Raw genomic sequence first — 26,354 nt, 5'->3', positions numbered from 1 at the left:
TTGCCCAGGTGCCCCTGCCTCTGCTCAGCGACCGTCTGGTGCCGACACCCCTGCTCTGGCAGACGGTGGGCTTCTGCAGCGTCTGGAAGCACAGGCACGGGCTAGACGAGGAGACGGCTGCACGGTTCCCCAGAGTCGAGGGTGCGAGGACAGGAGGGCTGCTGGCTCTGAGTTTCCTCGTGGCATTTGTAAGCCGCAGCTCAGTGATGAGGTTTATTTGTCCCATCTGCGGAGTCCAGGCTCTGACTGCAGGTTGGATAGCTCTGGTTGGAACCACAGGAGGGCTTGTGAGGTCATCCCGGCTCGCAGGGGCCTGGGGCTGCCCGCTCTGCGGTGCTAGCTCCGGGCAGGCAGCCACGGAAACCGCCTTCTCCTGCGGCCCCCGGCCAACTCCGGTGACCCAGGCACTCGGTTTCGGGCAGAGCGTGTGGCAGGCCGATGTGCTTTGTTTGAAGTACTTTCTGGAGAGTTCCTCCCCCCCGCATTGCGGCCATGTCTTCATGGGGGCTAAGACAGAATGAAGGAGACCTAGGCGAGGTGGCAACACCAAAATGGGAAATGCCAGTTTGGGGACCCACCCACAAATGTTGATTTCCCATTTATCTTACTAAGATTATTCCCCTCTGAATACCAGCTTGTTACTCGGAGCAAACTGGGTGTCAGTGGGGAAAGTGGCCTTCTTCTCTCGGCCACCAGAGACGCCCCAAACACCCTCCCTGCGCTGCAGACGGACCACCCAAGCTCCTGGCTGGTCAGACCTGAGGGGCCTCTGCCGGCCGCCTCCCAGTGGTTCCTGGTCGGGATTCGGTGCAGGGTGTGGTCCGTGTGCAGGCCTGAGCGGGCCAGGACGAGGTACACGGGACATCCTGACCGCCGGCCGCGTCCTGGTCCTGGGACTGGGGGGACGTTCCCGAGGAAGCAGTCCCTGCTTCCTTCCTCTGCCCGTCCGCTGCCATCGAAACAGTTCTGCCTCTGGCCCCGGCCCTGCCCTGCCTCCCCCTGCAGGCGTGTGCCACGGTCCCCGCCGCCTGCAGGCTGCCGTTGTGTGTAGCGCCGACAGTGGCCCTGGCTTCCGGGGAACGGGCCCTGGCCCTGGGTTCACACAGTGAGTCCGTCTGCGCCTTTGCTGCGTGCAGGGCAGGCTCCGGGGTGACAGGTGTGCTGGGCTCCGGAGTGCGGCCTCCTGGATGGAAAACCAGCCCCGACGAAAGTGGGAGAGCGCACGGCCTCCCTCCCAGCGCTGTCCCGGGGCTGACGTGGGGCCCCACACCCGGCCCCGCGCTGTGGCCCCGCGGCAGGCCCTGTGCCAGTGTGCGCCACATGCCAGCAGGCAGGGGTGCCGGACGGGGTTGGTAGCGGCCCCGCTGCCTGTACGTTCAAGAGCCCAGAGGCCTTGGCCTGACGTCAGCTGGGTGGTGTTCCGTTCCTAGTCCTTTCTCTAGTTCCCTGAGAAACACCCCAAATTACAGGCAAACAGCGTGTGGCTGCCAGGGCGGAGAGCAGTTTACAAGTGAGACACTTCCTGTCTCCGATGGTCTTTGAAAGGCAGAATGGCAGGCCTTGTACTTCCCAGAACAAGTGGCCGGAGAAAGGCCGCCACCCTGGGGGGCACCGTGGCCCAGAGCAGGCTGGCCCCGCCGTCTTCTCCCCCGAGCGGCTCTCCCGGCTCACTCCCCGGTTTATTGGACAAGACTCGGCCCAGCTGTTAAGCTCCGATTCTGCCCTCCCTTTGTCTCTGTGAAGAGCGGCTGGGCCGGAGACGCTCCTCTGGGCGCTGGGGGAGGCGTGCTGGCTGGCCCCTGTGGGCTGGGTGGCGGGCGACGAGCCCACTGGGAAGTGATTAAAACGTAACTGTCGTGGCTGGGGGCAGACGGGCCACAGGCCCTGCTTAGCATTCAGAAGGAGTAAGGGGAGAGCAGTTTTGTATTCTGGGCTAAGCAAACTCATAAAACACGCATGAGAGCCAATGCCAAGGGCATCGTTCAGATCCGACCCAGATGTGCAGCCCACAGGACTCGGGGCTGTGAAGGAGAGGGCCCCGGAGTCACGGAAAGGCTGGCCACGGGGTGAAGATGGTGGTGACCCGGAACATGCAGGGTGGGGTCCACCAGGAAGGAGGTCCCGCCTCCGCAGGGGGCTGTGTTTGCTCCCCAGAGCAGAGCGAGCCCCTGGCCCGTGGCGTGGCGTTTGATTTTCACGCTGTTCTGGCTGTGGCCTCCACAGTGGGCAGCAGCCGGGGAGACCCCCAGATGGAATGTTGGAAGCTTCAGTTTCTCTGGAGCAGAGACGTCTGGTGTTTCCCACCAGGGCCACGCCCGGGGCCAGGAGGCCTCCGGAACCCGTGTCTGCCCCCACCCCCCCGGAGTCCTGGCTGGGTCTGCAGGCACTTCTGCAGCTGGTTTGGGCACCTTCCGTGGGTCTGTCTCAAGTTCAGCCACCGGGGGCCTGGCACTGAGCACGGCGGTGGGTGGTGTCGGCTGTGACCACCTGGCTGCGGCATGCATCAGGCCTCTGTCTTCACAGCGTCGACCGCAGTCAGAAGGGCGTCCTCTTGTTTGACTGTGATGTCTGATCGGAATGTAAGGACCTCGAAGACAGAGGCCCCTCCGTCGTATTTAGTCCAGAGCCCAGCGCACAGCGGGAGCTTGGCAAACTGAGTAAGGAACTCCATTCCTGCAGTGAGCGGGGGGTGCCAGGGGCAGAGCCATGAACAAGACAGTGGCAGTTCCTGCCCTCGGAGAGAATGCACGGTGCAACAGGGCGGACCACTGTGACCAAAGACGTATCTCGGCACATGTGTGCAAACAGGGTCGGGAAAAGGCACTCGGGTGTGAGGGGGACATGGCCTGTGGGGGGTGGTCAGGGAGTGACGCAGCAGCCGGAGGCCTGGAGGACAAGCGAGAGTGGGCCAGGCAGCAGGGCGGGGGGACATAATGTGGTCAGGATGTAGCTGTGGCGTGTGCAAAGGCCCTGGGGCACAGGTGAGCCGAGGGGTCTGAAGAACACCAGTGGGAGGCAGGTGCTCAGTCAGGACTGGGGCGCTGGTCCAGGGAGGGGGTTTGCGCAAGGGCGGGGGAGAGGGGTGGGTGAGACGTTGACCCAGTTAAGAGGTCCGCAGCGGTGGGGTTTGGGGGTGCAGTCCAGGTTCCTGAAACTGGTGGTGTCTGTGTCCCACCAGTTGGTGCAAAAGTGGGGCTTGGGGGTCTCTGGGACAGGGACAGAGGGGAAAGCGGGAGAGACACGTAGATGGGAGAGAGACAGGTCATTGGTTGCTCTTCACACGCCCTCAGCTGGGGACCAGACCCACAGCCCAGGCACATGCCCTGGTCGGGAATGGAACCAGTGACCTTTTGGTCTGCAGGCTGATACTCAGCCCACTGAGCCGCACCAGCCAGGGCAGGAACATGCCTTTCAAGAGCAGGAGGAAAAGGAGGTGACAGGGAGGACCCCCCAGCTTCCAAGGACACTGGAAGGGTGGTCAGAGAGGAGAGCAGAGGCCAGGAGGAGAGGCAGCTTGGCTGGGAGCTGATGGCGCCCCGTCACCGGCCAGTGCCCTGTCCCCACAGAAATTGGCTCTGTGGCTAGTGTTGCAGGTTGCATGTTTCAAAGACAGAACACTGTATTCTGGATTCTGCCCTCGGGTCATCTCCGAGAGGGACAATAAACAGCCATTTCCAAGAGGTGAGGGGCACCAATGAGGCCGTTTTGCGCAGAAAACCCGCGGACGGCGTCTGTTTTTGGTCGAGTTGGTTCGAGTATCCTTTGGATGTTGTGGAGACGTGGCTTTCCCAGCAGTGGCCGAAGGGCGTCGTGGTCCGTGGGAGCCCCGCTGTCCGTGGGCAGTCCCGCCCTGGAAGCTGTCTGCATTTGTAAACTGCCACCCGCGAGGGCAGTGGGAAAAGTTGCTGAGTGAAGGCTTCGGGGGGAGGCAGGCCTGGCGACGCAGGTCTGTGTCCATGGGGCAGGCGTGTGCGTCCGCCACGCCCGCCATGCCCGCCACGCAGCGGGGACAGCCCCGGCCGACCAGGGGCTCCAGTGAGTGCATATCTTTGTGCCCTGGACTACGGTTCGCCCTTGGGAAGGAATGAGGTAGTGACACCCCCGGCTCCGTGGACGAACCTCAATAACACCGTGCAAAGCAAAAGGCGCCAGGCACCGAGGGTCACGCGTCCTACGACCCCACTCACCTGGAGTGTCCGGAGCGGGCAGGTCTGCGCCCAGGGAGCGCAGCTCAGCGGTCGGAAGGAACGAGGGTGGGGGGGGTTGGGGAGGGACTGTTAATGGGGGCGGGGTTCTTCCCGGGGGGGTCGACGTGTCTCCCGGGGACTGCGGTGACGGTGGCACAGGGTTGCGAGTCTGCGGAAACCCATGGGGCCACACGCTCCGTGGGCGTGGACGGTGCTGTGTGTGAATCCAATTCCTCAAAGCTACTGGGAAGAGGAGGAGCCCGAGCAGCGACCCTCTGTGATCCTCTTTGCAGCCGTGGGCCGGGCGGCATCCGGGACCGTTTTCCTGCGGGTCTCGTGGGAAGGGAGGAGACAGATGCTTTGTGGCTGCCCTGTCCTGCGTCATGCCAGCCGGGGCCCTGTTCCCCACACTTACTCATTTAATCAGCCGCCCTCCATGATGGTGTGTGGTGTCGCCATTTCCCCGAGTTCCTGCTTGGAGGAGGCCAGGTCTAGGGGGCTCTCGAGAACTCCCGTGGGAGGCCCTGGCCACCGGGGGTGGCTCAGCCCCCTCCAGCCCCCTGCAGCCTGGGAGAAGCTTGCCTTCCCCATCCTGGCCTGCCCAGCCCCTGTGCCGTGGGTGGCGCCCTCGGTTCATGTGCCGACTCCATTGTTGCCGAGGCCCGCCGGGCACTGCTGAGCCTGCCGTGCGCCCGCCTCCCCAGGTCCTCATCGACTGGGTCAACGACGTGCTGGTGGAGGAGCGCATCATCGTGAAGCAGCTGGAGGAGGACCTTTACGATGGCCAGGTGCTGCAGAAGCTCTTGGGTGAGTCCCAGGGAAGGGCGCCGCGCACCTCACGCCTCCCCAAGGACCCCAGCGCAGGGCCACCCCCAGGCTAGGCCACACAATCCTCCAGGTGGCGACAGGGGCTGCACAACCTGAGAGTAGACTCGAAGCCTCAGCCCTGAGCTCACAGCTCCCAGGTGGTGTCCCAGGTGGTGTCCCCGGGCTTCAGGCCACCTGTCCTCTCATCTTTTCTCGGGGGGGGCATCCCCCCAGAGCTCACAGCCACGTGGCAGCAGCTGGTCGTGCACAGCTTCCAGAACCGTCTGTGCGCTCACCCAGGGGGCGTGGAGGGGTGTGCGTGGCACCCCACCTCCTCTGGGTCTGCCCTCTCTGCCGGCCCGCATGCACTGTCAGCCCCTTGCGGCGGGCAGGTGCAGGAGCTGGCAGGTCCCCAGAGGGTGTTCTGTGGGTGGGCTGCGCACTCCAGGGGTGTGACTCGTGGGGGCAGGCAGGCAGCCCCTTTCTGTGTCATCGCCTGGGGACGGTCAGAGTCCCCACTGAGCTCACGCTCGAGGAGCAGTCGGCGATGCCGGCACATCGTCTAGAGTCAGTAAGTGGTAGCAAAAAAAAAAAAAAAAAGACATATGAAAAGCGAGAGCGGGGGCTGCTGAGTCCCCGAGTTCCTCTGGGTGACGGTCACACAGCCACGGTGCCGACCGAGTCAGTGAAGAGCACTGTGGTCCCTCACTTCCAAGGGTGCAGCGGCTCCTTTGTCAGGAGGTGGGTCCAGCGTCTGGGCCTTGGCTCCGTCCAGGGGACCAGCGGTTTGCTCCGCAGCCTCTTGTCCCGGAGGAGCTCTGCTGAATCCTCGGGGCTCCCCAGGCTCTGCAAGGGCGGCCTCAAGGACTCTGTGTCCTCTTGCACGTGGGATAGCACGCTTTCTAGAGTCAACAGGAGACCCTGCCCCCGGCCTCTTATGGGGCCACGTGGGCTGCAGATGGGGTGGGGCCACGTTTTCCCATAGTTATAGCAGAGGGTGCCTGCCGGGGGGTCAGGGAGATACAGCAGATACAGCAAGCCCTCCTCATCTTCCGATGGGGTGCTCCACTCCCAGTCCACCCGCGCAGGTCCCCCCACACGCCTGTCCACTGCACCCTGAATCATTTTGTCCTTTTTCTGTGAACAGCCAGGACGCCCACTGCTCCTTCCTCTCGCCCCACCCCGTTTTCATTCTGGAGCGCGGGTGGTGTGAGATTGAGGGTCCCATTGCCAATCACCCCTCCGTGGGACTGGCCGAGGTCCGTGGGGACCTCGTTGCAGCCAGTTGACCCGGTGGCCCTGAGCCGCCCCAGCCCTGCCCGACACTCTGCCTTTCACTCCTGTCCTCTTCCTTGTAGAAAAGCTGGCGGGCTGCAAGCTGAACGTGGCCGAGGTCACACAGTCGGAAATCGGGCAGAAGCAGAAGCTGCACACGGTGCTGGAGGCCGTGCAGGACCTGCTGCGGCCCCACGGCTGGGTGCCCCAGTGGACTGTGGACGGTGAGCGGCGGCGGGGGAGGGGCGTCCTCCAGGGGTCTCCACGGGGTCGCTCGTCACGGAACCTGGCCTGGCGTTGACAAAATCTGGTCCCTCTCCTGCTTGGTGACAGGCAGCTAGGAGAGGAGAAAGCCAGCGTCCCCACGCTCAGGACCTCACAGTTAAGGGCCTCAGTCACAGCCACCGTTTTCTGTCCGCATCCCCTTGAATGTCAGAGCAGAGCGGGGTTGCTTCTCATCGGGGACATGGGAGAGACTTCAGAGGGAGGACAGATAGGAATTCGGGTTGTACCAGAGAAGTGCGTGGGGCTCCCGCAAAGGGCCACACCCCAGATAAGGAGGGGAGCCGTAGATGCCCCTCCGGGGCAGGGGGGCTGGCTGTCGGGCCGTCTCCAGGTGTGCGGGTGTTAGGGGTGGGTGACGTCACTGTATGTCCAGCCGAGACAGGAGCGGGGAAGGTGATGAACTAAACCAAGGAAACTGGAGAGTTTTTTCCTGGCTTCCTTCCCCATGACCCACCCACCCTCAGTGGGGGGCAGCCCAGGCTCAAAGTGCTCCCCTTGTTGTGGTCACATCTGCCCCTGGCTCCTTGACATCGAGACCTTGGACAGACCCCAGCTGACCTTGTGGGTGGCAGGACCCTGTGGGTGGGGAATCGAGTGCCTCGGACACTGGAAAGCCCTGTGCAGTGTGGTGACGACAGGCGCGCCCAGTCCCCTTCCTGGGGAGGAGCCAGTGCAGGCCCAGGGGTCGGGGCGGGCGGCAGTCACGGCTCGAGTCCCCCAGCAGCATCGCCCTCCTGGCCTCCCCTGCGGGGACGCTGGTTGCACAGGGAGAGGGCGATCCAGGGGGCCCGGATAACGGTGCGCACCACCGTGACAGCCGCATGCTGGGACGGCCTGCTTCTCCTGATCTGTTCCCTGCTCGTTCCCTCCTATGGCCACCCCATTTTCTCCCTTCCAAGAGCCTCAGGCTTTTCAAAGTGGTTCCACAAGTCTCCTTAGCCAACGAGAAAGAAAAACACTGGGAGCCACAGCTCAGCTCACTTAGCACGCTCATTAACTCTCGTCATCTCTCTGCGGCCTGTGGTTCACCTCTCGGGTCTCCTCCGAGGTCTCCCGTACACACAGCATCTTTATTGCCTTTTGGACATGGGCCCGGGGTTTCAATGCAACCCGTCTAAAGCAGCTCCTTCTCCCCCCCCCCCCAGCAATTCACGGGAAGAACCTGGTGGCCATCCTCCACCTCCTCGTCTCGCTGGCCACGCACTTCCGGGCCCCGATCCGCCTCCCCGAACACGTGTCCGTGCAGGTGGTGGTCGTGCGGGTGAGTACCGGTCGCTGAGCGGCCAGCTTGCCGGCGACGCTGCTGCAGGGGCACCTGGACTTTCCCCCCTGTATTCTCCTGATTTTCTCCCTCCCCCACGCCCACCCTCAAGAGGCCACCTTCTCTTTTTCCTTCTTGACAAAATGCACGTCTCGGCATGGCCTCGAGATCAGTGATTGGAGCGGGAACAATGGCAGTGATTCAAAGAATCAGCTCCAAAGGCGTCTGAGTGTTGAGGTTTAATTTTCCACATTTTGAAGAAGAACATTCATTTCTCTCTAAAGCCGAGCAGTCAGAATGCAGCCGACTGTTGAAGAAGCTGATTGCTCACCGGAGGAGGAGCCCCTTGCATGAAACAGACACCCCAACTACAGCCGGGCACCCCACTGTGTCTGCGCCCTGCCCGCTGCACCCCTCCTTGCACAGCCTTCTCCAGGGTCATTTCTCTGGTTTCCCTTGGAGACAGTAACCAGGAGGCGGGCCCTGCCCGAGGGGGCGGGGCTTCCTGCCCTGGGGGGTAGGGGGGGACACACACAGACCCTGCCCTGTGGTGTGCGTGGCACCCCACACCGCCTGCCGGGGTTGCTGACCGAGGAGAGTCCACCTGGGTCCGGCAGGAACAGCGGCTTCTGCCAGAGCGTTGGGGTGACCCTCGGAACCTGGGTGTCTGGGTGTCCAGCTCCACGCTCTCCTCGGGTTGGCAAACTTATAGGTGTCCGTGGTCTGCGAGGCTCTGGCTGCTCCCAGGTTCCCCAAAGCCATGACCTTCTCTGTGACCTGGGAGCTTGGCCTTGACCTGGTGGGCAAGAATGCCCTTCTCTAGCCTCAGGTGCGGGTCCCCTACCATGCGGCCCCTCTTACACCCTAAGGAGGAATGTCTGTGGTCGGCGGTGGTGACGGGGACAGGGGACTGCTCCTGTCGCCATTGCCTGGGACGCTCCCTCGAGGCGGCCGGCCGGGAAAGGCTTCCCGAGGACACAGGCGCGTGGTTTGCAGACCCACGCGTGTCAGCCACAGGCCCCGAGAGCCGTGCGGCTCAGTAATTGGGGTATTTCCTTTCAGGCCTGAGCTCTGGCCCAAGGAAATCTTTTGGGTCTGTGGAAGGTTGCCCTGACCCAGGCAAGCACTCACTGGCTCGTCCTCCGGACCGAGGTTACGGAAGGACTCCCTGGGCCACGGCCAAAGCTGGATGCGCTGTGGGGAGGCGGTCCCAGAACAGCCCACCTCAGGCCTCCGCCCGATTCCCCGAGTGTAGAGCTGCCTGCCTCCCCCGTGGGCTGCTGGCCTGTCCCACGTGTCCTACTCTCCGGGCTGTCGGGGGGCACAGGGGGATGGCAGTTGGTGGGGGGAAGGGAGGAGGCCAGGGCCTCACGTGCCACCCAGCAGTGGCCCTGGGACATTGCTTAATGTCTCTGTGCTACAATGACCTCCATGCAACCGAGGTCACACCACAGCCCTCTAAAACACTCCGCCTTGTCTGTCCAGCACTAGTCCTGGGCCTCGCACCCAGTACCTTCCCAGTGCACAGCCGACGCCCACATGGAGAGATTGTCCTGGGCCCCGCGGTGGGCGCCCTGGAGAGTCAGTCGGGGTGCGGCCATGAGGGAGCCGGCAGCTGCCCGCCCGCCCACCTGTGCGTGGTCATCTCAGTGACAGGAGCCTGCATCGAGCGGTCCCTGCAGGCTGATCACAGCCACTCTCAGGGAGCATCTCTGCCGAGCGGTGTCCACCGCGGGCTACCCAGCAGGGACTGAGCTCCCTGTCCCTGGAAGGGGTTCGAGGAGGGGCTTCCGCTGGGGGCTGGGTTAACTGGCCACTGTGCGGCAACCCGAGGTCCTGTGGCCTACAGGCTGCCTGTGCACCGCTGCCCACCACCGTCCTCCTCACACCTGCCGGCTCCGGGGCATGCGCATCGCACAGCATCGGTGTCCTGGGGCTGCTCGCCCTGGACGAGGGGGTCAGACCAGCAGGTGTGCAGGGAAGGGTCCTCCCGGCCTCTCCCAGCTTCCGGCGGCTGTTGACAGCCCTCGGGTTTCCTTGGCTTGTTGGCGTGTCCACTTAGTCATGGAATGGGGGGGCGGGAGCTGGGTGTTCCTCTGGAGACCCCCAAAGCTGCCAGCTCCCAGGGCACTGTGGAGCACCCGTGGGGGTAGGTTGGGGGCAGTGTCCAGCCACCAAAAGGGGCACTGCCTCTGGTCCCCTGTGCATGGCTTGGATGTCCTGCAGGGCACTTGGCTCTTTTGTGGCCCCGAAGGTGGCCTCCTGGCCCTGACCGCCTGTCCACGGCTGCAGCTGTCCATTGGCGACGGCGTCCCTCTCGTCTTTTCTCACTGCGCCAGTGTTGGTGTATTTATTTATTTGTTTTGGGGTTTTCAGAAGCGGGAAGGCCTGCTGCATTCCAGCCACGTCACGGAGGAGCTGACCACGACCACCGAGTAAGTGGACCCGTGGCCCTGTCCCCTGGGCCCCTTGGCCGCCAGGCCCCCGACATGCCACGTCCCTGACCTCCAGGATGCAATTCCCATACCAGTGTCTGTCCTGCTGTACACCCTCCACACGCCTCCCTTAAAGGTTTTTTATTTTCTTCTTTGTGAAGAAGGGCAAACGAGCAGTTTGGTTTGGTATTTAAATGAGAAATTCAGCGAACAGGGACCGTTCACTGCTGAAACGTTCTCCATGTTAGCCGCTTCTGTGATCTAAATAACACCGAAGGACTGGGTTGGTGAAGACGGTGCTTTACTATGGGGTGCAATTCACCAAAACGGGGCTGCAGCTTTATGTGCCGCCCCTCGGGAGGGCACTTCAGGGCCCCGGCTTCCGAGTCACCTCACTAACCCGGGGCCTGGGTGCCCTGCTGATGGCTTCTCTCTCTGTTTCTTGTTTGCAGGGCGATGATGGGTCGGTTTGGTAAGTAACCCCAAAAGTGGGATGAGGTTGGGGAGTCTGGGGTCGTAGGGCACTTTGGGGTCACCCCAGAGGGCCCCTGGAGTTCAGGCAGTCACTCGGGGGCAGCAGGACCCCTGTGCATTGCGTGTTGCTCGCGCCCCGCCCCACTCCCCGCAGTTCTGGAATACAGAGGAAGCTCTCGGCTCCCGTGGGCCTGCGCCCTGGGCGAGGCCAGGCAGTAAGGAGGGGCGGGTGGTGGAAGGGAGGACAGGGACGTGTGGGGGATGTGGCAGTGCTCTCGTCCGCCTGCAGGGACCGAGAGGGCGTGGAGAGGACAGAGGGGAGGGCGGAGATGCTGGCTTGAGCGCGGAGCATAATTAGCCAGGAGAGGGTTTCTTTATGGTGTGTGTTTGTGTGTGGCCTTTCCACCTTGAAACCTCTGGCTCAGCAGACGTCCTCCGAGTCAGGCAGCCTTGGCCGTGGTCCCCACGGGGCGCCATTGGCCTGCCCCTTCCCCTCTGGGTTCCTCCTCTGTGATGCCGGTCAGTCCAAGGTCACTGAGCGGATCCGCTGGATGACTGTGTGTCCTGCACTTGCCAGCCTGGCTCCTTCCGTGGGGTGGTTATTACTGTTCGTTTTCGGTGGCTGTTGCCCTGTCCTGTTACAGCCCACGACCCCATCAGCCGTTCAGTGAGGGACAATGGACAGAGGGACAGCTTGTGGCAGTCTTCCAACCCAGAGGCAGGCTCACTGCTTTGCAGAATGACCCCTAGACACCAAGCTCTCCAGTGGGCGTCTGGAGAGGTGGTGTGGCTGTCAGAAGGAAGAATGGGAACCAAATAGAAGTTTGCGCATTTTTCCCTGGGGTGGGGGAGGGGGCCCGCCGGCTAGAGCCGGTCTCAGAGCTGCGAAGCCCTGGGGTGCGGAGCTCGCCTGGCGTCTTCCACCACTCGGCCACCAGTCCCCTCGGGTCACTGTGGGGCCTGCTGTGGGGCCCGCTGTGGGGCGGTGTAGGGAGAGGGCTCTTCCGTTCTCAAAGTCCTTGCTCCTGGGAAATGCACGGTCCTGCGGCTTCATTAGGTGGGTGGGCCTGGGAGACGCGGTCTTCACCGTGTTTCTAAGGAGCACTTCTGGTCGTTTGAGTGTCTTTATCAATTTGCACAAAAGGAGGGGAGAGGACAGACAAGAGGAAACCGTCCCGTGTCCAGTTGCTGAGGTCCCAGGACAGCAGTTGGGGCGCCACGCGTGGCAGGGCTGGCGTGGGACTCCCAGTGGACCGGCACTGTGGCAGCCTGGCGCTGTTCTGTGTCTGGGTGCAGCCCTGTATGGGGGTGCAGCGTGCCCCACTGTCGCACCCCTGTCCTTTCTGCAGGGAGGGGTCCAGACCCCTCGTAGAGGTGCAGAGGTGACAAGTGGGGCCCTCAGAGCATTTTTAGCTGTGGTCTGGTTTTCTGGTATTGTCACTTCCGTGTTTGGGACAGGCCTGGGTCAAGGTCTGTTGGAGGCCGTGTGGCCCGTGGCCGAGCGTAGACGCTGGGTGGGAAGTCCTGGCCCCTCGGTGAGCGGGCACTCGGAGCTGGTGCACAGGATGGGACTCGGGGTGAGAGCTGGGTGTCGCGGTGCGGCAGTGGGTGCTGCCGCCGTGCTGATGAGTACGGAGCCGGCTGAGCATCTTCTGAGGGGACAGGGCGGGGACAGTGGGGCCAGGAGCCCGTGGAGTTGGCCTCACTCCTCACAGGCTCTCGTATGCGCGTGAGACGCCAACGGGCTGCCAGCGCCTGGCAGGCAATTAGTTCCAGTCTTCAGTGGCTTCGCTGATGCAAGCGCCAGGTCTCCTGGTGACCCAGACCGACAGCCCTGGGGGGCGTAGCAGAGCTCCGGCCAGCCCTCCTCCTGTGGGCGCCTTCACCCCTCCAAGGTGGGCTCTCCCCGGCATGCTGGTCCCCAGCTAGCCCCTGTGGTTGGTTCCTGTACACTCACCGGGGCCGGGCTTCTCACAGCACCCCATGCTCCTGACTCTCCTTTCCTCTGCCCCCCACCTCGTTCTAAGCCAGAGCCAAGGCCCTTGCGTGCCCTTCAAGGCCTTCTCAGACCACCCCTCAGGACCCCCCTCCTCCTCTCTGGCCTCCTCACGCCCCCTGCAAGCCCAGCCCGGCGGCGGCTCCCTCCCTGCACCCTGGGATGCACACCCTTGGGCTTTCATGCTGCAGAGCCCTGCGCCTGGGGTTCTCTCCCCTAGGGCCCCCCCGTGGCTCAGTCCCTCAGCCCCTCCAGCTTTCCTTCAGATGTCACTCACCCAGGTCACTTACCAAACTACCCTGCCCCAGGGACCACCCTCTGGCCTGTCCTGCCCGCACTGCTCCTCGTCACCTCTTTACGTACGTCTGTGCTCCCCACGTCAGTGCACACTCAACCCCAGCCACTCACGCGGGCCCTCCACGGGCTTGGCAGACACGGGTGCCCAGGCGGCGTGGGGACCCCGGCCATGTCCACTCCCCATTCCCACGTGGCTGCCTGACTGTAAGCGACCAGGGGGCTGGAGCCCTGTCTTCCTCACTGTGCATCACCCAGGGGCCTCCGCGGGCAGGCAGCCGCCCGGGCTCCGTGGGGAGTGTGTTCTCAGCCCCGGTGGGTCTCACGTAAGCACTCTGAGCTGGGGGGTCCACGCTGCCCCCAGCCCCCAACTTCCAGCTCCTGACAGCATCTCTGCACGGGCTGAGGTGGGACGGGAGGCCCTTCTCTCCCCAGGGGCATTGGGGAGCTGCAGCCTGGTCTCCATGGCAACGGGGTTGCTGGCTGCCTTTCTGGGAAGGCGGCCATCCCCCTTCCCGGGTAAGTGGGGGAGAAGGGAACAGGAGCTTTCTCCCCCCCCCCAGCCCCCATCATGTCCTCTCCTTTCTGCCAGCTGAGCTCGTTTCCACCTGCAGCTGGAAGGACAGACCACCACCCCTGGTCCCAGCCCGCTCGAGCCCCTGGCCCGGAGCCCCCCCTACCCTGAGGAGCCAGCCCCCCGACCCCCTCATAGGCCACTGCTGGGCACCCCCTCTGGGCTCCTCAGGCCTCTCTTTGTGCTTGTGCCCTCTGCTCAGAGCGCCCTCCTGACTCTTCTCTTCTTGTCCTGGCTCCCGTGTGACGCTTCTCCAGGGACCCAGCTGGTTACATGGAAAGGGGAAGTGGCTGGAATGCCTCGGCCTCTGTTGGGGGTCGTGGGGAGAGGTGGGCTCTGGGGTGAACTGCAGAGTCCCTGCCCCGCTGCCGCGGCGGCGTGTCGGAGTCCGGTGGGAACGAAGCCCAGCTTCCAGCTCCTTAGAGAAGCCAGAAATTCAGAGCTGTGGATGGATCAGTCTTCCAGTTTAAGAAATGCTAGACTCAAACAAGCAAAACAAGTTTACTGGGGCCAAACTAGACATCCCTGAAGTTGAACTTGGCAGGCCCCGCACACTCTGGTTGATCTGGCCCCTTTCTGTGTCCTTTCTGGCCTTTGGCGTCACCCGTCTCCTTGGTGCCCAGCTGCCTCCCCCACCGGTGCGCCCTCCGCAAGGCGGGGCTGCCTCCTGTTCATTTCTGTGACTGTCCCCAGAGGAGGCAGGCGAGGGTCTGGGGCAGGATGACAGGGGCTGTCAGGGACGGGGTGCCTGCCAGGACGGAGTGCTTAGCCCTCCGTTCCCAGCCCGATGGTGAGGGACACCATCACCCTGACGTCACCTCGGAGGAAACAGGTGTAGGGAGGGGGCCCCCTGCTTAAAGTCAGGGCACTCTGAGGCCAGGCAGCAGGGGTTTGAGCCTGGATCTGGCTTCAAACCAGCCTGCGGGGTGCCAGCCGCGAGTGACTGGCTCAGACGCCACCTCTGCTCCCGGGCTCTGCCAGCCCAGCGGTGGCCCAGCTAAATATACCCGGCTGACGTCAAGTGCTGCTCAGCTGCTGGAGTTTTTTGCAAACTGCATTTAAATTTTGTGTTTAGCTCGTAAAGATTAGCACCCCCTCGCCCCGCCCAGCAGACTGTACTGGGTGCAATCTGACCTGCAGGATCAGAAAAGTGGTTGGGCCACGGTCGGTAGGCTCTGGGCCTTGTGGTCACTCCCGACACCCCCATCAAACACGCGCACACCATGTGCACGAGTGTGCAATCACACACACACACACACACACACACACACACACACACACACCTTCCTTCTCTCCCTTCCTCTTGGCCTCTGACCTTCCTTCCCTCCCCCTGAAGCCAAGGAGGGGGGTCCCTGAGCTGGGCTGGGGTGTGAGCTGCCTCTGCAGCCAGCCCCTGGGTGCAGAGCACAGAGTGCCTTCCTTTCGGGGCCAGGCCCGGGGACAAGGGCTCGGACCTGCCTTCTCCTTCTCAGCTGCCCCTCCCCCCGCCTCCCGGGGTCAGACTGGACAGTCCAGTCTGGAAGCCAGGAGGGCCGAGGTGTCGGGGTGACGCTGAGCTCTGAGTCCCCCTCGCCCAGATGGGGGGTGGGTGGTTTTTACTTTAAGAGTGATGAGCAGCTGTCAGATGGGGAGGAGGCAAGAAATGGGCTGATTTACACTTGAAAGAGCTTGCCCACCCTCTGGGGAGAATGGGTTGAGGGGCCTGGAGTGGAGGCAGGAGACCTGTTAAGCCCCGAGGCTGTGGCTGGCTGCTCCCCAGGAAGGGGCGATAGGGCTTGTGGGGGGCAGTCATGAGCAGCTGTGGGGTGTCGGAGTGGTGGCCGGGGGGACCCACAGATCTGCTACAGGTGAGCAGTGTGGGAAAGCGCACCCCCAGTCCTCAGACAGCTTGGGGTGGATGTCCCCGTGTTCCCTGTGGAGGTGGGTTGGAGGAAGGACCTTTTCCTGGCCGGCGCCTGGGCTTCGGCTCTGGCAGGAGCTGAGAGGGTTCCAGGTGGGCGGGACGCCCGAGGGACCGAAGCTGCCTTTTCCTGGGACAGGTGGGTGGGGTGGCTCAGCCCCTGGCGCCCTAAACCCTCTCCCCTGTGTCTTCCTGTCTCCCAGAGCGGGACGCCTTTGACACCCTGTTCGACCACGCCCCGGACAAGCTCAACGTGGTGAAGAAGGTAGGCTCCTGGCTTCTTGTGGCACAGACTCCGTGCGGGGAAGGGGGTGGGAAAGTGTTTGAAGTCCCTGACGTGTTTGCCACTCGGATTGAAGTGTAATTACAGCCGAGCCGTAACTCCAGTGCATAAAATTGGCAGCTTTTTAACTCAACAACGTCGCTGCTCGCTGGGTATCTGCCCGCCTGCCCGCCCGCCCACTTCTGCGAGTGAGTCCCCAGCCGGGCCCACGTGCCGTTCATTCCAACTCAGGGCTTTTATTCAGCGTGGAAAAGCCGTTGAGCGGGTCAACCCACCGGCCTCGGTGACCTCATTAGCATGGCGCTGCGCTCACCCCACACAGGAGGCCTTTGCTGGTGGAGCCATTCTCCGCATGCACTCGACCCGATTCCCCCGAGACAGGAGCCGGGAGAACAGGCCCCTCGCTGTCCACCCCGGCACCTGCCTGTAAATGTATGGACGGAAAAACCCACTCGAACCCAAGCCTCTGGAGTCGGGGGCTGGGGAGTAATGAGCTTCCCGTGGGCTCTGCCAGGAGGGCTTGTCCCCCGCAGGAGGAGCTGAGTGTCAGCCCGAGGCACGTGGGGTATCTGAGCCCCTAAGATGCATCACTGGGGGCGGCGGCCTCAGGGCGGGTGTGCATGCGTCCTGCCTTCCTGGGCTGCCGGGGGAGCGGCCACTTATGCCTGCAACCCAGGGGGCAATTTCCCCAAACAGGTCTCTTTTTTAAAAAGAAATTTAGTCTTTATTGTATTTTTTTCCCATTACCGTTTAGTCCCCTTATACTCCCCCCACCAGCAGTCACCTCCCTGCTGCCCACGTCCATGAGTCCTTTTTCCTTTTTGCTCAGACCCTCTCCCCTCCCCACCAGCTGCCATCCGCTCTCCGTCTGGGAGTCTGTCTCTGTTTGCCGTGTTTGTTCAGGTTGTTCATTAGATTCCACGCGTGAGTGGGACCCTGTGGCATTTGTCTTTCTCTGATAAGACATTTGGCCGCAGCGTGGCGGGACCTGGAGACCCAGAGCAGGTTTCTTACTGCTGCATTTCTCAGAGACAGTGAACCACTGCTGTGCCGGAATCCTGCCTGCAGGGCTGGCGGGGGAAGGGGTTCCCAGACGGACGTGTCAGTAACACGAGGGGGGAACCGGAGACGTGGCCGTGGAGCTCAGCTGTGGAAACTGCGGGCCGGGGCCGGGGGGGGGGGTCGGCAGTTTTCGGACGTTCTTTGCGGAAGGCCGCAGAGTCACCCCACTGGTCCTTCGGGATGGAGTCTTCCTGGCGTCCTGGGGTCAGCAGGGCCACACTGTGGGGCTGCAGAGCAGGGCCCAACATCCCGCCCCGGCCGCGTCTGGCCCTGGCGACCCTGGTTCAGTGGATGGTTTAATCTGCCTCTCTCACGTAGCAGCTGTGTGACCTGAGCCAGATTGCATGCCGGGCCTCAGTTTCCCCATCAGTGCAGGAGGGACAAAGGCACCCCCCCTCGCAGGGTGCAGGAGCGTAAAATGTGACCACATCTGCGTGAGGGTCCAGTGCACTGTGTGCAGCCACCGGAGCGTGCTGGACACGCCGTTGCCCACGCCGGTGGGCTTTCATCCAGCAGCAGCCGTGAGGCTGCGTCGTTCATTGAAAAGACGTCCTTCGGGCACTTGGACCTTAGCGCCCGAGGAGATGAGATCCCTGCATTTGCCCCACGGCTTCCTGGGCCCAGCCTGGCCCTTCCCGCCCCCACACTGCCAGTTGCCGCGGCAGAGGCCCCCCGTCCACCCGTCCAGGTTGTCCCAGATCTGCCCACCTTCCTCTCCCACCCCTCCCACATCTGGCCACGACCCAAAGAGCCCACAGTGTTCTCACAGGTGTTCACCGCTGGGCACCTGCTCTGCCCGCTCCCCCCCACCCAGCCCCAGGCCCGGCACAAAACTCCAGGCAGGGAGCCCCACGCCCTCCCGCGTGCTCAGCAAACCTCCCCTCCCGTCTTGCGGGCTTTGCCATCTCACTCGACTTCTCTGGCACCCCCACTAGGGTGTGTGTGGGAAATTAGGTCCCAGGGTCTTCAGAGTGGGGGGCTCTCCAGAGTGGGGGGCTCTCCAGAGTGGGGCTCTGTCCTGCTGTCTCCGTGTCCCCAGCACCAAGCCGAGCACGTGGCCGTGGGAGCTGCTCTGTAAATTTGAGTGGAAGGAATGAGGAAATGACATCGCACCCGGGGGAGGGAGGGTGGGGCTGGGCTGGAGTTGCCATTAAACTTGGGTCTGTTTGCTGAGAACAGTCACCAGTGACAGTTTACAAACGCCTGTCCCCAAGAGCAAGCCTATGTGTGGGGGGTGGCCCCAGGCAGCCTCTCTCTCTCCATCTTTCATGTCCAAGGTGACATTTAGGATACATTTAAATGTTTAATTGCCCGCCTCCCGACAGCTGTGTCCTGAAGGGCACTGGTCTCCTCCGCAGGGCTGTGCAGTATGGACCTGGCATGTCCGAGCAGGGAGGTGCGCTTCCTTCTGCCTTGGGGACAGTTTTAGGCATAATGTCCTTGAAACCAGGGGTTAGAGAACATATGATCTCTTTGAAACCAGAACATTTCGTTTTCAACACGAGCTTTTTATTTTGGTAAATGGGAGCTCAGGGAAGCAGCTCACAAAGCCGGGGGCAGCATGGAGCGGGGTCTGTCTCACGGCTCTTGTGTCCCTTTGCCCCGGCAGTCCCTCATCACGTTTGTGAACAAGCACCTGAACAAGCTGAACTTGGAGGTGACGGAACTGGAGACCCAGGTGAGCCGAGTTCTGGGCGGAAGGGCCCTTCTTCCTGTGTCGTGTCCAGCCAGCGCTCTGACCCCGGGGTGCGGGGGCCGTGGGCACACATCACAAGACATCTCGCTCGTCCAGCAGGAGTGCCCGCCCTGCGGCCCCAGCCGCCCTCGCCGCCCTCAGACCCTCTGTCTCCGCTGGTGGAGCAAAGCACGCCACAGGGAGCGGCTCAGGCAGCAGACGTTCATTTGCTCCCGGCCCTGGGGGCTACAGGTCCGGATGGGGCTTGGCTGGCTCCCTTGGACGTGGCTGTCGTCATCCTGGTCTCTGCCTCACGGTCACAAGCGGTTCTCCGTGTGCGCACCTTTGCCAGGTTCCTGCTTTTGTAAGGACGTCAGCCTTGTTGGGTCAGGACCCGCCTGGCTGACCTCGTCTGCACTGGTCTCTTCCAGAAAGACCATTTCCCATAAGCTCTCATTCCCAGGGCCTGGCGGGTTGGGAGGCCGACACATCTCTCTGAGGGGCGATACAGCTCCACTCCTAACCCCCTCCAAGCTGCCACACCACCCACCAAAGAGCCTCTGCCTGTGCCAGTTGGTCCCTCAGTCTAGAATGTTCTGCTCCCAGCTCCCCCGCAAATGCTCACTGAACCGCCCCCGGAGAGCAGGTGCAGAGCATCTTCTTCCGCAGCAGGTGTGTGAAGTGCAGTTGCCTCTTGAAGAGCACGGTTTGGATGGCCTGGGTCCAGTTACAGGTGGATTTTTGTCCCACAAGTGTATCGGAAAACGTTTTGATATTTCTCGTTACTGACAAAACAGTCCTATCGCCGCTTCTTTGTTATCAAGGCATGAGTGTTGTACTTGTAAGTAGCTACTTTCCTTCACATTGTCTTTCAGTTTTGGTGTCTCGTGTTAGTAACACTGTAGCACCGACGCAGGCACAGCCGATGGCTCGTCTTGTAAACAAGCCTACGTGAGCCTGTGGCACAGAACTGCACGTGCATTTTCTCCTTTGTGATTTTCTTAATGACACCTGTTCTCCTGCGTCCTTTGTCATAAGAACGCCGCACACGGAACGTGGATTCTGGACTGTGTGGGGTGTCGGCATCCCTACCCCCTGCGTGGTCCGCGGGCCCACTGAGCCCCTCCAACCCCCACACAGAACGAAAGCAGCATCGTGAAGCTATGCTTTGAGCGCGCAGCAGGTGTTCAAGACAAAATATAATTTTCTAGGGATTAGCTGGGGCTGGAATTCGGAGCTGCGAATTCTTGGTACCAATTTCGGAAATGCACAGCTGATCCCTTCTTAAAGCCCTGGGCGCTTGCATTCATTTCTTTCTCTTTAACTTTTCTCATTTGCTTTTCTAATTAAAAAAGTAATTCAGGTTCATTGTAGAAATGTCTGACAATGCACAGCCACAAAACCAATAAAAGCCCTTTGTAACGCATCGCCCAGGGGCGCTGTGCCCAGAGGCTAGGCCCGGAGCTTATCTCTGGGTGGCCATTAATCTCGGACAGTGTGGGTGTGTATTTGAGAGCCAGAGGCCTGTTTTTATTCTTAAGGTTTTTATTTATTTATTTATTTATTTTTAGAAAGGGGAAGGGAGGGAGAAAAACATCAATGTGTGGTTGCCTCTCACGTGTCCCCTACTGGAGACCCGGCCCACAACCCAGGCGTGTGCCCTGACTGGGACTTGAACCAGCGACCCTTTGGTTTGCAGGCCAGCGCTCAAACCACTGAGCCACACCAGCCAGGGCCAGAGGCCTGTTTTTAATGTGCGTATGTGTCTGTGTGTTGTGTGCAAAGGCACCGATTCTTTTTAGCACTTCGCTAACATTGCACGCGGAGCCTCCGGTCCTGCCTCCCTCCCCACCGCCTCCCCCACCGTCCTCTCCCTGTAGTTCACAGGTGGACGTGTATTTTTCTAGCTATTTTATACGCGTTAATGTATTTTCTAAATGGCAGTGGAGTGTGTTGTGCTGTTTGTACTGAGCTTACCTGATACACCGTGGGCGTCTTTTGTGTGTGTGCGTGTATTTCCGTCCACTCTCACCACTGCTGCCTGGCCTGTCGTCTGAGTCCATCACGTTGAACAGCTGCCGTCCGCTCGTCCGAGCACCGGGCGTTTCCTGCTCTTACTGCCAGCAGCTCAGGGAGCTGTTGGGCCCTCCTCTGTCCCCTCGGGGTTCACTCCTGGGGGGGAGACCAGGCCGAGTGGCGCTGTGGGCCTGGGGGGCTAGACGGCCAGAGCCACGGTCCAGAGTGGAGGGCCGCATCCTCACGGCGGTTCCCAGGTGTCCTGTGCTGGGATAGCCTGCGCGCCAGCACTCACAGACGGAGGCCTGGAAGCTAGATCTGCGTTGATCGTGATTTACTCAGCAGATATCTCCATTTCTCGTCTATCACCACACTGTATAACGTGGTATCTTTATAGGATTTTTGACCACTGGTCCGCCAGAGAAGATCAGTGGCCACGAGAATGCAGGGAACTCTTTTTCTTTTGTCACCATGGAATGGCGTATTTTTAATAAATGTGGGGCCAGCCAAAAAGTCCGTGTGGTTTCCGTAACATAGAAGGCACATTTTTCATTTTCACCAGTAACGTTCTTGATGTGGACATTTTGGTACGTGGTAGAATCCCCACGTGGCAGGACGTGGATTGTTCTCGGTCAATGTCTCAATTTGATCGCTGTCAACTTCAACTGGTCCACCCAACCAGGGAGCACTGTCTAGCAAGGAATCTCCAGCACAAAACTTTGCAAACCACTTAAAAAAAAGATTTAATATATTTATTTTTAGAGAGAGAGGGGGAGGGAGGGAGAAAGAGAGGGACAGAAATATCAATGTGTGGTTGCCTCTCACACGCCCCCTACTGGGGACCTTGGCCTGCAACCCCAGGCAGGTGCCCTGACTGGGAATCGAACCAGCGACCCTTTGGCTCGCAGGCCAGTGCTCAATACACTGAGCCACACCAGCCGGGGCTGCGAACCACTTTTGACAGCTTCAGTCTGTCACAGCATCTTCTCCATATGCTGCACAAAATTTTTCTGTGTTTCAGTTGCATTTTTACTTTTCTTAAAACATAATATGCCAAAATGTTGCTTATTTCCTTCCACGTTCAGTATCAAAATGGCTACACAAAAATTCCCCGATTTTGATAAGTTGTGTTTTAAAGGCGCGCTGACCGGGCAGCTGACGCCTCACAGCCTGACAAAATTTTTTCGAACGCAGTTAAAGACAACTCGGCGCTCCGAGAGCCCCTCCGGGGAAGCCTCGAGTGGGCTTTGGCCAGGCCAGGATGTCCATCGCTCAGTCTGGATGCGGGGGGCTCAGATTCCTGCCTGGGGGGTGTGTGCACGTGGGAGTGTGTCTCCCCTTGTTCTGAAAACCACTCGTGTGCCCCGGTCAGCTCCCTGGCTGTCCACCGCGCTGAGCTTCTCCCCACGTGTTTCAATGGAGACAGTGGGTAGGTGAAGCTTAATGGAGGCTGACGCGTTTAAAGGTTGGCACTGGTGATGGACAAGGTGTCTTGGGGCCTTCCCAGGGGCAGGTTTCTGAGCTGGGGCACACTGTCCCCCAGGACCCCCGCTCTGTGAAAACGGAGGGGCCCACTCGTTGCTGACAAGCTGCCGTGCTCCACCTGGCCTCCCCCTCCTGGGCGCCCCTTTCCCTTCCTGGGTCTTCCTTTCTCCTGCCTGCCTGGGGCACGATGGGCCAGGGGTGGCTTGGAAGATGCCCGGGAAATAAGCCAAGACTCCCTGCCTGTCTAGCCCCGAGGGCCCAGCCGCACCTCTCCAGGCAGGGGAATGGGTGGCGTCTTCACTCCTGGGCCGTCTCTGCTTCCCAGGAAATGCCGTGTCTGGGGCAAGCTGTGTGCACAGTGTCCCTGGGGAAACTCTGGGGCGCCCCCCAGAGGGCAGCAGGGAACAGCCTCGTGGAGGTGCACGAACATTTGTTTAAAAACCCTCCGATCTCCTTAAGGAGATAAGTGGGCCAAGTCTCCCTGGTGGAAGCACGAGACCCCGTGACGCACAGGCTGTGGGCTGTTTACCAATCAAACCGCCGTCCACCGGGGCCTGGAACGTCGGTCCCTGGAAGCCCCCACTCTGCTGGTCCTGACCCTGCCTCCCCCGCAAGGCCAGGGCTTCCTGACAGTGGACGTCTGTGATGCTGTCAGTCAGTCCCCCTGCCCCGCGGCCCCTCCCAAAGCTGCTCTGCCCTCATCCGTCTGAAGTGCTTTTTCTGTGAAGGGAGCGACTGCCCCGTGACCCAGCTCACCGGGGTCTGTCTGGGTTCCAGGGCCCCATTCTGGGGAGGCAGGTGGTTCTGGGCCAGGTGCGCGGGGGAGGGGGGGCTGGGTGTACAGGTGAGGCTGCAGCTCCCCCCCCAGCACCGACCGGGGGTTCAGAGCCCAGCTGGGGCAGACACTAGTTGCTGGGGACTTCCACAGTGTCGTCTGTGCCCTGAGTGCATGGGGGGGGGGGTTGGGGGGTGGAGTTGCTCAGGCAGCTGACAAGTGAGCAGACGGGGCTGCGAACCCCAAAGCGCAGCGCAGGCCGCCACTGAGCCCATGGAGTGGCAGCAAAGTCACTGGCTCCCCGCCCACAACCTCAGAGAGAGGGAGCCTGTGTCGTCCCCAAGTCAGTGGTGGGAACAGGCCTTGCAGCCGGGCGGTCTAGCTCCGGAGACATGGTCCCATCCACGCGGTTCTGCCCTACCCCTGAACACACGCAGGGTCATGCCCAGCCCCCACTGTGGTGCCTGCCCCAGGTCCCGAGCCGGAGACTGACCGTTTTGCCTTAAAGCTTTTTACTCCTTTCGAGTGGACGCATAACGCTCGCTGACCCCGTGCGCGACCCAGGAGCATCACGGAGTGTTTCTCTGTAGTTTGCAGATGGCGTGTACCTGGTTCTGCTGATGGGCCTGCTGGAGGACTACTTCGTCCCCCTGCACAACTTCTACCTGACCCCGGACAGCTTCGACCAGAAGGTGCGCGCGCGCCTGCGTGCGGGAAGTGCCTGGCGTCGGGCGGAGGGCTCTCTCCGGGCTGAGCTCTGTCCCCCCCCACCCCCACCCCGAACGTGAGCGGCACCGCAAGTGGCGCTGCGGTTCCACAGGCCCCACCCCCCGCACGGGACGGAAGCCCGCTGGTGCGGCGTCCTCTCCCGGGCCTTCCTGCAGGATGAGATCGTCCTTAGTAACTGTGCTCAAATGCCAGCGCAGTTGCACATCCGTCTCCTGTTCTTGCCATGCCCCCGTCATGTCTGGGGTCCCCGCTGCATCATGAGCGTCCCAGGTGCCTTCTTCGCGGGTGGCGCAGTGACCGAGATGCCCCCATCGCGCAGTCAGTGTGTCCCTGTTTTCCTGTATTCACACAGTGGGCGTCTTCTTGAATATATGTATTTCATTCCTGTGTGTTGCTCGTAGGAGAACTCTCCAGTTAGGGTTGTTTGGATCAAAGGGCCTACCCTTTACGTTTGGGTGGCTGGTTCTCTGGTGTTCCTGCCCTGTGTCGCTGGGCCACTTGCCCCCTGCCCAGAGCCCCTCGAAGTTCTGCCATCTGCCAGGATTTGGTTGCCTTTGGAAACCTGGAGTGTGGCCTGACTGTATTGCTTTGGACACATGGGCGTCTGTCATTTTATTTCCCCAAAGTGCTAGTCAGAGAGGCAGACGGCCAGAGGAAGCTCCGGAACTGGGGGAGTGCTCATCTCTCTCTCCTCTGGCACCTGGCAGGCTGTCTGCCTGTGGCTGCAGGTCGGTCCCCTGCTGCCACCGAGATGGAGTCAGCAATTAAGCAGGTCCGGGCAAGTCAGAGCCCACGGCGACCCGGGTGCGTGTGAGCAAGAGAGCGGGGGTCCGGGCGGAGGCAGAACCCAGGCAGGAGACACCGTGTGGTGCAACGTCTGGGGAGGTCCTGGTTTGGTAACAAGGCTCGTTCGTGCATGCCCAGGCCTGAGGCTGCGGCACAGAAACACCGTTTGGGAGAGAACTCTTCTTGGTCTGAGTTAGTGAGAAAGTCGGGGGGAGGGCGGGGGAGGGGCGCGGTGACGTTAGCCAGGCGGTCTGGGCGAGGGTCCCTGCCCGGCCTTCTCCCCTTCAAAACAGGGGTGAGAGTCCTCACTGGTTGCTGCCTTGGGCTGGGAGGCCTGAGGCCTGCTCACGTCTGTGCGGTCCACCTGTGCCTCTGAACTGGGAAGAGAAGGCTGTTCTGGGGTGACATCCCACGCAGGGTGAGCCCACTCATCCTTGGGGAGTGGGACCTCTTGGTGGCCTTGGGGCAGCAGGAGCCGTCCTCAGCAGGTGGCCAGTTCTGGGGGATCCTTGCCAGTCTGTGAGCCTCCCCTTTGCATTCTCCCCTCTCCCCTCAGGGAGCAACGGGGCCCCAGCAGGTTCTTCCCGAGCAGTGAGGCTGTTAAGCCTCCTGGTCCCCCCAACCAGCTCACGGGCGCCATTTCCTGGATGCAAAGATCTGAGCCCACTTCGGGCTGTTCCCAACATTTGAGTTCCCAGGCACCTTGTGCAGATGTGGCAGACGGTGGTGGCAGAGGGGCTGCTCACTAAGTGTCCCCTGGGCCCCTTTGCTCTGGCACTTGGAGCCAGTGAGGCGGCCGGAGACCAAGGTTCAGGTCAGACATGTGTGGTGGGCCGGAGTTCTGAGTGGATCTAAGAAACGAGACAGGTAGGTCCCTTTGGCTCCTGCAGACACTCCTATAAACTCTCTCTGGGGCTCAGGCACCACCCACGGCTCTTTGTTCTAGAGCCATGGATGGGTCTTACTCTGTGCTGGCCATTTTGCTAAGCACTTTGTGCTCATCCTTCGTCTTTCTGGAAGATTCCACAGTGCCTCTCACTCTCTGCAGTGCACGTGGAGGTTATTCCTAGAAGCAAGTACCAGAAAGGGCTCTGCAGTTTCAAAGTCCTTTCCCTCTGTGCCCCCATCTGCTTCCCTCTGTCCCCGACGAGGAAATGGAACGTCGGGAGGTCTGAGACAGCCCAAGGTCAGTCACACGGTCAGTCAGCAGGGGAAGACTCCGTCCCGGAGCCCTCTGTCTTCTCTCACCTGGCCAGGGTCTCCAAAGTCCCTCGCACTGCAGGGAGAAAGGACTGCCGGTGTCCTGCCACATGGCAGACTCCCAGCTGCAGCGTGGGGCTGCGGGGCTCGGTGTGCAGGCCTGGTCCCCGAGGCCCAGGAACCCTGTCACTCCTCGGTCACAGTCAGGGAGGGCAGTCCCACAGCCAGGCTCCGCGTGCCGTGTCCGGGCTTGGGGGCAAAGGCAGGGCCCCGACGGGCAGGCGGAGGGCGGTGGCCGTGTCCTGCTTGGCAGTTCCTGAGACTAAGGAGAAAGCAGGAGGAGACTCTTGCTTCCAAGCCAAGCACCGTGGGGCTGAGGGGCCGGGTGGGGATGTGGAAGGGAGCGTCCCCTGAACTGCTGTCCCCGTGGGGCTGGGTGGGGAGGTTTTGTGACCCACTCACACTCAGTGCCGAACAATTTTGAGGAGCCGCCTCTCCTCTGAGGTCTCGGGCCTGACCGGCGGGGGGCCAGACACCGACAACACCCCCCCATCAGTTACCTGCCTGTGTCGGGGGCGTGGGGAGCAGCCATCGGGCTGTGGGGACCCTGGGAGGCACCGAAAAGATGTTGGCTCCCAAGTCGGGCTGATACGGAAACCCGGCTCTTCTTCCCGGGCCTCCGGCCTTCCACCCTGTCTCGGCTTCGATCCACGGCCTGCTGGGCGTGTGCAAGTCCAGCGCTCAGTGGTGGCATGGGGGCAGGTGCTCGGGGACAGAGGGCTGCTGTCTGCTGGGGACAGAGCCCAGGGCTGGTACCCCTGGGAAGTGACTCATGTTTTCCAAGTCTCACTTTCC

At 61.6% G+C, this 26,354-nt stretch overlaps 1 protein-coding gene across 2 annotated transcripts in view; it reads left to right on the top strand.

Annotated features, from left to right (window-relative positions):
• PARVB (parvin beta) overlaps positions 1-26,354 on the top strand; it is a 66,479-nt gene that overhangs the window by 36,957 nt on the left and 3,168 nt on the right. For both annotated transcript variants that reach the window (XM_037160369.2, XM_037160370.2), the window contains exons 4-11: positions 4,892-4,994; positions 6,353-6,493; positions 7,700-7,815; positions 10,192-10,250; positions 10,703-10,722; positions 15,692-15,753; positions 18,443-18,511; positions 23,375-23,476. In XM_037160369.2, the coding sequence (XP_037016264.2) occupies positions 4,892-4,994; positions 6,353-6,493; positions 7,700-7,815; positions 10,192-10,250; positions 10,703-10,722; positions 15,692-15,753; positions 18,443-18,511; positions 23,375-23,476 (672 nt within the window). The remainder of the gene's footprint in view (positions 1-4,891; positions 4,995-6,352; positions 6,494-7,699; positions 7,816-10,191; positions 10,251-10,702; positions 10,723-15,691; positions 15,754-18,442; positions 18,512-23,374; positions 23,477-26,354) is intronic.

This window comes from Artibeus jamaicensis, unplaced genomic scaffold, assembly GCF_021234435.1.
Source record: "Artibeus jamaicensis isolate MK-2021 breed Jamaican fruit bat unplaced genomic scaffold, CSHL_Jam_final contig_233, whole genome shotgun sequence".
Taxonomy (NCBI): Eukaryota; Metazoa; Chordata; class Mammalia; order Chiroptera; family Phyllostomidae; genus Artibeus; species Artibeus jamaicensis.
Note: the sequence above shows the minus strand (reverse complement) of the source record. Positions and strands in the feature narration are given on the sequence as shown.